The sequence below is a fragment of the Suricata suricatta genome, chromosome 15 (genome assembly GCF_006229205.1).
Source record: "Suricata suricatta isolate VVHF042 chromosome 15, meerkat_22Aug2017_6uvM2_HiC, whole genome shotgun sequence".
In the NCBI taxonomy this organism is placed as follows: domain Eukaryota; kingdom Metazoa; phylum Chordata; class Mammalia; order Carnivora; family Herpestidae; genus Suricata; species Suricata suricatta.
This window is the reverse complement of record NC_043714.1, coordinates 77,931,248-77,939,595: the sequence shown is the minus strand read 5'-3', so window position 1 is coordinate 77,939,595 and position 8,348 is coordinate 77,931,248. Positions and strand designations below refer to the sequence as shown.

The 8,348-nt window shown below is 58.5% G+C and overlaps 1 protein-coding gene across 1 annotated transcript in view; it reads right to left on the bottom strand.

Moving 5' to 3' along the window:
* Nucleotides 1-5,153: 5,153 nt before the first annotated feature.
* GPAA1 (glycosylphosphatidylinositol anchor attachment 1) overlaps nucleotides 5,154-8,348 on the bottom strand; it is a 3,447-nt gene continuing 252 nt past the window's right edge. The window contains exons 2-12 of the mRNA XM_029923351.1: nucleotides 7,976-8,346; nucleotides 7,779-7,890; nucleotides 7,438-7,585; nucleotides 7,257-7,358; nucleotides 6,972-7,168; nucleotides 6,695-6,891; nucleotides 6,443-6,596; nucleotides 6,232-6,327; nucleotides 5,887-6,077; nucleotides 5,635-5,805; nucleotides 5,154-5,486 (exon numbers count right to left, since the gene is read on the bottom strand). Of these exons, the coding sequence (XP_029779211.1) occupies nucleotides 5,243-5,486; nucleotides 5,635-5,805; nucleotides 5,887-6,077; nucleotides 6,232-6,327; nucleotides 6,443-6,596; nucleotides 6,695-6,891; nucleotides 6,972-7,168; nucleotides 7,257-7,358; nucleotides 7,438-7,585; nucleotides 7,779-7,890; nucleotides 7,976-8,346 (1,983 nt within the window). The 3' untranslated portion in view covers nucleotides 5,154-5,242. The remainder of the gene's footprint in view (nucleotides 5,487-5,634; nucleotides 5,806-5,886; nucleotides 6,078-6,231; nucleotides 6,328-6,442; nucleotides 6,597-6,694; nucleotides 6,892-6,971; nucleotides 7,169-7,256; nucleotides 7,359-7,437; nucleotides 7,586-7,778; nucleotides 7,891-7,975; nucleotides 8,347-8,348) is intronic.

Below are 8,348 nucleotides of genomic sequence, written 5' to 3'. Positions count from 1 at the left end.
GCCGAGTGAATCACGTGGCGAACTGTCCCGAGTTCGGAATCCCGAACCTGCTTTGTGATTATGTTGGGTGACCGAATAAAGCTGTCATTGTGGGAAGATACAGCCCTGTGTGCGCCTTCACAGCGTGGGCCTGACAGGGCTCTACTGCATCTTTGAATAGGTAGAAGAAAGGAGCACCTGGGGGGCTCAGTCGGTTGAGCCTCCTGCTTCTGCTCAGGTCATGATCTCATGGTTTGTGGGTTCAAGCCCTGCATCAGGCTCTGTGCTGACAGCTCAGAGCCTGGAGCCTGTCTTTAGATTCTGTGTCCCCCTCCCTCTCTGACTCTCCCCTGCTCATGCTCGCTCGCTCTCTCTCGCTCGCTCTCTCTCTCTCTCTCTCTCAAAAATAAAACATAAAAAAAAAAGAATAGAAGAAAGTAAACTTGAAGTTAGGTCAATTGATTCAATTGAGATTGTCCACTCTGAGAAAAAAAAAAAAAGGAGACCTGTAGGATGCCAGTAAACATACCAACCTACGCAGAATTCTTAGGAGCAGAGAAGAGAAAGGGGCAGAAAGAATATCAAAATATAATGCCTGAAAAATTCCTAAATTTGATGAAAAACAGTCTACACTTCTAGGAAGCTCTATGAACTCTTAGTAGGATAAACTAAAAATGATCTGTACTTATACACATCATAAATTATTGAAAGCCAAAGAAAGACTCTTGAAACCAACAAGAGAGAAGTGACTCATCATATATACGTGATCCCCAATAAAATTCTCTATTTCACAACAGAAAACATGGAGGTCAAAAGGCAGTAGAATGACATTTTCCAAGTGCTGAAGGAATAAACCTACGGAGGGGGGCGCCTCGGTGGCTCAGTTGGGAGCATGTGACCAGCTCTTGGGATTGTCAGGTTGGTTGGAGCCCTACCTTGGATGTAGAGTTTACCTAAGAATAAAATCTTTAAAAAAATGTAAAAGGATTAGTCTCCAATTAAAGGATAGAGATTGTCATAATGGATAATATATTTATATACATTCAATTCTATGGTATATGTAAGAAACAACCTTTATTTTTGTTAATTTGAGAGGGTATGCATGCACAAGAGCAGAAGGGCAGAGAAAGAGGGAAAGAGAGAATCCTGAGCAGGCACCATGCTGTCAGCATGGAGGCTGATGTGGGGCTTGATCTCATGAAGCATGAGATCATGACCTGAGCTGAAATCAAGAGTTGGAAGCTTAAATGACAGAGCCACCCAGGTACCCATGTAAAAAACAAACTCTATTACTATTTTTTCAATTTATTTAAATTTTTAAAAATATTTTTTATTTATTTTTGAGAGACAGAGACAAATTACAAGTAGGGGAAGGGCAGAGGGAGAAGGAGACACAGAATCCGAGGCAGTCTCCAGGCTAGGAGCTAGGTATCAGCACAGAGCACGACTCGGGGCTCGAACCCACGAACTGTGAGATCATGACCTGAGCCGAAGCCGGATGCTCAACCGACTGAGCCCCCAGGCGCCCCCTGTCTATTTATTGTTTAGAGACAGAAACAGAGCCCAAGCAGAGAGGGGCAGAGAGAGGGAGAGACACAGAATCTGAAGCAGGCTCCAGTCTCCGAGCTGACGGGAGGCTTGAAACCACGGACTGTGAGATTGTGACCTGAGCAGAAGTCAGATACTTAACCGACTGAGCCACCCAGGCACTCCGATGTTTTATTTATTTTTGAGAGAGAGGGGCACAGAGGATCTGAAGCAGGCTCTGCACTGAGAGCAGTGAGCCTGACGTGGGGGCTCAAACTCATAAACCATGAGATCATGACCTGAGCCGAAGTCGAACACTTGACCAACTGAGCCACCCAGGGGCCCCTACCATATTGCTAAATAACCAATTAGTCACAGAAGAAATTCAAAGGCAAATTAGAAAATGAGGTGAATGAAAACCGCAACATATGGGGCGCATCAAGAGCAGTGCTAAGGAGGAAATCTAGAGCTCCAAGTCCCACCTCTCGGAATGTACCCACGAGAAAACAAGTCCACACGAAACTTGTTCATGAATGTTCATAGGCACATTGTTCATCATAGCCAAAAAGAGGAAACAGCCCAAATGTCCATCGACTGACAAATGGGTAAATAAAGCGTGGCATGTCCATTACATGGGACGTTATTTGGCCCTAAAGAGAGAGCTGTGACACCCCCACAGCACGGATGAGCTCTGAGAGCGCTGTGCTGAGTGAAAGAAGCCAGACACAACAGACCGCGCATGGATGAGGCCGTTCACGTCACAGCCCAGGTTAGTCGAATCTGGAATTAGAAAGTAGATCAGTGGGGCCAGGGGCCGGAAGGACAGAAGCAGGGTACGGGCTGCTTTTTGGGGCATTGACAATGTCGTGAAGAGCAAGCACAGGCCTGGGAGACCAAGGTAGGGAGTTTGGTTCTATCCTGGGGGTGACAGGCATCCCCTGAAGAGACACGAGGTCGACCCTGGGTCCAGGCCGGGCTCAGTGTGCTAGAGGAGGTGTTCAGCTTGAATACTGTGACTTAGAGGTGACACACTGGGGCCTCAGAAGAGGGGCCTGGGCAGGAGATAGGACCTGAGCGTGGGGATGAAGGCAGTGGGGGCTTGCAGGAGCCGCCTGGGACCCTGGCGTCCGGAACAGCCCCCGAGTGTCTACACTGAAATCTCGGGGGGGTGGAGGTAGCCAGCAAGCAGCTTGGGAAGCGCACAGGACAGCGGGGACGCCCACGGGAGTTGCTAGAGGTGTCCCATCGCCAAGTGGAGCATCTGCGCGGAGCCCAGCTGTGAGGCGGGTGGAAGGCGGCCTCTGGCTGGGGGCCTTCACCGCACCTTCCCGTGCTCACCCCACCTCTCGAGCCATAGGCAGTCCTCTGGGCCCCTGTGGCAGCTGTCAGGTCTGCCCCCTGGAGCTTCCCTCTGGACCTCCAAAGGGTCTCCCTCTGACTTTCTTTCATTCACCAAATCCAGCTGAACATTCTACTGTTATCTGGCCCCGAGCTGGACAAGGGGCAGGAAATAAGACAGTGTCCCTGCCCCCCATGACACTTCTGTTCTGGGGCCGTGGAAGGAAGCAACACATGAATCGTACTATTAAGTACTAGTTATCAACACAAGAGCGAAATACTCCCAAACTCATCCAGCAGGAGACCTCCTGAGTCCTCACGTGAGCAGGGCTCAGCAACAGTCCTTCTCAGATCGGTCGGAACTAGATTTGTCAGAAAACTCCAAATAACAGTGGCTTACATAAGGGAGAAGTTTGTTTCCCTCTCTAGTAACCGAAGCCAGCTTAGCCACCCCGAGCTGCGGTGCACAGGGACGTCCCCGTCCCTCTCCACCCCTTCTCGGCGCGGGCTGGACCTCGCGTCCTGGACACACTTCACGTCTCAGCCGTCACTTCCACACTCCCCTGGGCAGGAGCAAGGGTGGAGCTCGGAAGGCCAGTCTCTCCGGGTGAGGCCTTTGCTTGGTGCTCACCCTAGAAGCCTCTGCTCTTATCCTGTGGGCCACGGCATAGGCATGTGGCCACACCTCAAGGCACAGGAATCAAAACTGGGCTGTCTGACTACGGGGGACAAGGCGCAGGCCCTGCCACACCGTCAAGCGGGGCACTTACGACGTACACTCCCTCCCTGTACGCCTCACCCGCATTTCCACAGCCTAACACTTCCTTGCTTTAAAAAACGTATCGTGCAGGTGACATTAATGAAAGTCAGAACAGAAACCCCGCTTCCCCGACAAACCGACGTCGTCACTCCCTGCTCTCAAGCCCTCTGTCCGGACAGGAGTGCTGCCCGGGGAAGTTCAGAACACAGTGGAAATGATCTCTGCTTCGGGCCCCACTTGTGTGTTCCATGATTTAACATATTTTCATGATCTGTGCTTTCAGAGACTGCAGCGAAACATCGCGGACCAAGGCCGAGCCTGGGGAGAAGGCTTGGTAGGGCTTCTGGAATCCTCTGGACGGGATACACAAAGACAGAGACCACAGACCAAGGCAGAACAGAGGTTTCTGTGCATCTCAGAAGACTCCTGTCCCGTGACTCACCGAGCACAGAGCTGCCGGCAGCCAGCCTGGGAGGCAGCCCGGGGAGGGTGGGGGCTGCAAGTCTCTGCCCAGCGCCGGGGGTGGGACAGTTCAGCTTGTTCAAGGGCGAAGGGACCAGAGGTGCCAGCTGGACTTAGGAACGAGCAGGACGAAGGCAGGCTGCTGGTCCCAGTGGGGTCTCCGACGCCCACGCTGCACCCCCAGCCCCAACAATTCTGGACAGAGAGCACGTGGCCCCCTCAACAGAGACCCAGCCGTGGCCCACAGACGGCTGGGACTGGGGGCTGCGGCTTCCTCCCCAGACCCACCGTTCTGGGTGTGGCACTGGAGGGTCACTGGTCCTGAGCTGACTCTCCAGGCAGGGCAGCTCCGCCTTCCTTCCACACTAAGGCCCGCAGGAGGCTGACTGGTCTAGTGGCCCCATCAGCTGGTGGCAGGGGCACCTGGGCCCTCCAGTGAGACACCTCTTCACCTGATGTGGCCCTGGCATCACTGAAAAGCTACATTTTGCTTTTGACTTCTCTCCAGAATGGACACTAGACATTTCAGTTCCTTTCAGGGGTCTTGGTGTGTGGCCCGCCTGCTTCCAGGCGGGGCCGGGTGGGCTCTACTGCTCCACCTTGGCCCTGCCTCTTGTGGGTGGCTGGCGCAGGACAGTTAGGCTCCAAGGAAGCCGGGCTGGGCGCCGCTCCCAGCCCCACGCCCCAGGGCTTTCCCACAGGGCTCAGGCGTTCGCCCCTTCAATTCCAGTGCCAAAGGCAGAGCAGCACGGTCTGTGGGTACCTCAGACCCCAGCAGGCCCCAAGCCATGCCCACCAGACGCTTCCTCCAACCCAGCACCATGCCCCCCACCTCGACGTGCAGGGAGCTCCCAATGCTCGGGAGGCTGGGCTTGCACGTGCTGTCTCCAGATGCCAAGCCCAGTGTCCACCCGAGGCTCTCCTCCGGGGCTGACGTGGCCGGTGGGGCCTCGTTCCTGCCACCAGTAGGTGGATCGGTGCCCTCCAGGAAGGAGGTATGTGGGAATGCCAGGCCCTCACAGCTTTTTATCCATGTGCCCAGGGGCCCCGGCGGACAGCAGACAGTGTGCCAAGAGCCGCAACGGCAGCTGATACAAAACACCTGTTTATTCCCCGAGAAGGAAAGCGCACAGGGGGGCTCCCGGCCGAGTCTTTATACTGCAGGGCGGCCGCGTGTCACTTCCAGAAGAGCACATTCCAGAAAAGCAGCCAGCAGGGATAGAGGCCCAGGGCCAGGAGCGGAAAGAGCAGGGCACCGTAGGTGTAGTGGTCCAGTACGCCCTGTGCCAGCGCCGCCAGGAAGAGCTGCCAGCCCTCGGCCAGCGACAGTGGGGCCTCCTGCAGCTCCCGCCAGAGGAACAAGCACCCCAGGAGCGTGGCCGCGGGGCTCGTCAGCACCAGCAGGGCGGCGTACAGTGGCCTGGGTGGAGAGGCAGGGTCGGGCTAGGCTCTGGGGCGGGGGCACAGGGGTGCTGCAACGGGCAGTCTGGGGTGAGGGGCGTGGGCCCTAAGCTTGGGGACAGGGCACCTCATACCGAGTCCTGTGACGGGGGCAGACCAGCACATACCGGGGCCCACAGGGGTGGGCAAGTGCAGCAGCGGGCACCATGGTGGCGGCCAGCAGGAAGCCCAGTGAGAAGTTGGTGAGGGCAATGCAGGCCAACTGCAGTGCCAGGTAGATGAGGGCCACTAGCTTCAGTGCCATCCAGCCTCTGTCTGGGGCCTGTGCGCTTACCACCCTGCAAGACAAGGAGCTCGGAGGCGGCTACCTGCGTGTCCAGGGTACCCTCCGCCCCCGCCCGGCCAGCCCAGCTCCTCACCGGTGGGTGCTGTGCGGAAGGGCCAGGCCGGCTGCATAGATGGCCAGCAGCGTCAGCACCACGGCCTCGGCCTCGGCCACGGGGAAGTGCTGCGTAGCCACGTGTTGGCCCAGCACTGGCAGGATGTAGAGGGCCAGACCCGTGGCCTGTGAGATCAGCAAGGGAGCCACAAGGGAGGCCAGCCCCACGCTCTGCAAGGGCACGCGGACACTCAGAAGCTGGGCCCCAGGGCTGGGGCGCCCCGGGGATCCTCACCAACACCCCACCAGTCAATACTGAGCGGCAGCAGTACCATCACCGGGACCCCAGGAGCCCACCCCCGCAGCAGGAGTGGGGGGCCGTCACCTGTGCTGGCGGAAGGGGAGGACTAGGTCCAGAGGCGCCCCCGGCCTCCTGAGGGCCCGCTCCAGCCTCGTGCAGCTGCATCCACAGCTCCAGGGCGTGGTCTAGTCAAGGACCCTGACGGGAGCTATGACGGGATCTGCCCGGGCGCACTCCCACTCCCCCATTCCGAGGACCACGGGCTCTCCCAGGCTGGCTGCCTGTCACAGGATATCTTGAGACCAAGGACCAAGAGCAAAAAGCCGGCGGCAGGCATGTAGAGGCCGATGGAGACGAAGCGCGAGAGCGCGGGGAGCAGGTACAGGAAGAAGGACTGGTGCAGGCGCTCCAGGAGGTGGTTGAGCTTGCGGAACATGCCCTCCAGGGCCCTGCCGGGGAGGGGCTGCGTCAGGGCCAGCCGGACCCCCTGCACGCCATCGCCCCCTCCCCCCCCCAGCAAGGAAGGGGGAGATCCGAAGCCACTTACTTGCCCACTGCCACTAAGTCATACTTATACTGTCGGAAACTATTGATGCCACGTATGGTCAGGGCCTCCACACGGTAACGCAGGAAGAGGCCGTGAGCGCCGTGGGGGCGGCCAGAGGCCTGCTGTAGAGCCATGAGCAGCAGCGTCTGCAGACCCTGCAGCGGCCCGTCTACCGACGTCCAGTCCTGGGGCTGCAGCTTCGAGGGGTTGGGGACAGGGTCAGATGACCCCCACGCAGGCCCCACCGCTGGCCGGGCAGGCGCCTCCCCCCACTGACCTTGCCCTGTAGAGTACACAGCAGTCCCCCTTTCTGGCAGAAAGTCTGGAAGAGGTTGAGCAGATCGAGATTGGGCAGCTGCCCGTTGAGCCCCTCCACAGCCACATCAAGGCTGGTGACCACGTCGCTGCTGAGCTCCAGGGCCACGGCCGCCTGGATGGCCCCAGCCCGGCCCTGCAGAGGGGATGACTGCATGCCTGTAGGAGCAGGTGAATGAGGTGCCAACGGAGGGCTGGCACGGACAGTGGTCCTGAGAGAGGGGCAGGGCAGGGCAAGAGCACCCACCGGTGACATTGGTGTCGTGGTAGGCCTCGAGCCAGGCCTCGGTGCCCAGAAGGTCTTGTTCTGTTACCAGGAAGATGATGTCTTTGGCCCAGTAAATCTGCCCTGAAGACCAGACGCTGGTCAGCAGGGCCTGGGACCGTGGCCAAGACCTCCCTTGCCCGTAGTAGCCCCTGAGCCTCACCCCGAAAGTGGGCAGCAAGTGCCAGCAGCAGCCCCACAGCCTGGCTGTTGGTAGAGTCAGGGCCACAGGGTACGGTGAGCACCAGGGATTCGGTGCTGGCAGCACGGGGGGCCCGCAGGATGCCATACACGTTGGTACCGGACACCATCTGCATGCAGTATCAGTGGGGAAGCCTCAGCACCACCGCACCCTAGATTGCTGAAGCCTCTCCCCTTTTCGCTGCAGGATGCCCATTAGGAATTTCCAAGCCCCCCAGGCCATGCCACCTCTGAACTTCCCAGTCCCAAGCCACCCTCTCAAGGTGTTTTTTGGTCCCAGACACATCCCCTCCCCGACAATACATAGCGCTCGCGAGTCTCATCAGGAAAGGGCAGTTTCCGGGAGAAACTCTGCGTGTAGACCTCCAGCCCCACTGACCGCATCGTCCGCTCCAGCCAGGCCACTGGCAGCGCCCTGGAGACACAAAGAGAGCCTCTAGGCAGAGCTCCGTGGCTTTGACCACCCCTATTGACCCCAGACCCACAGCTCCACCGCTCACCCCGCTTTCCTGTGGTGGGCGGCGAAGTCTCGGGCGAAGCCCCGGGCACGCTCTCCGCCCGCAAACTGCTCCTCCACCATGGTGGAGCCCATGGCGTTCTCCGACATGTAAGTGCGCTGGGTCAGGGGCGGGAAAGCCAGCGCCAGGAACCAGGCGATGCCCGCCACGTAGCTCAGCACGCTGCAGGGAGAGGCGACGGAGGAGACCGCCGACTTAGGGGGTTCTGACACCGCCGCTCGCGGCCTCCACCTCTGCACCGGGGGTGGCGGGGGCGTGTCTGAGGGACGCCGCCCCGGAGTCTGGGCACCCGGGGCGTCGGACGCGAGAGCTGAGCCCCGGGGCTCATGCCCCGGGCGATGCCGGCGGGCGCAGC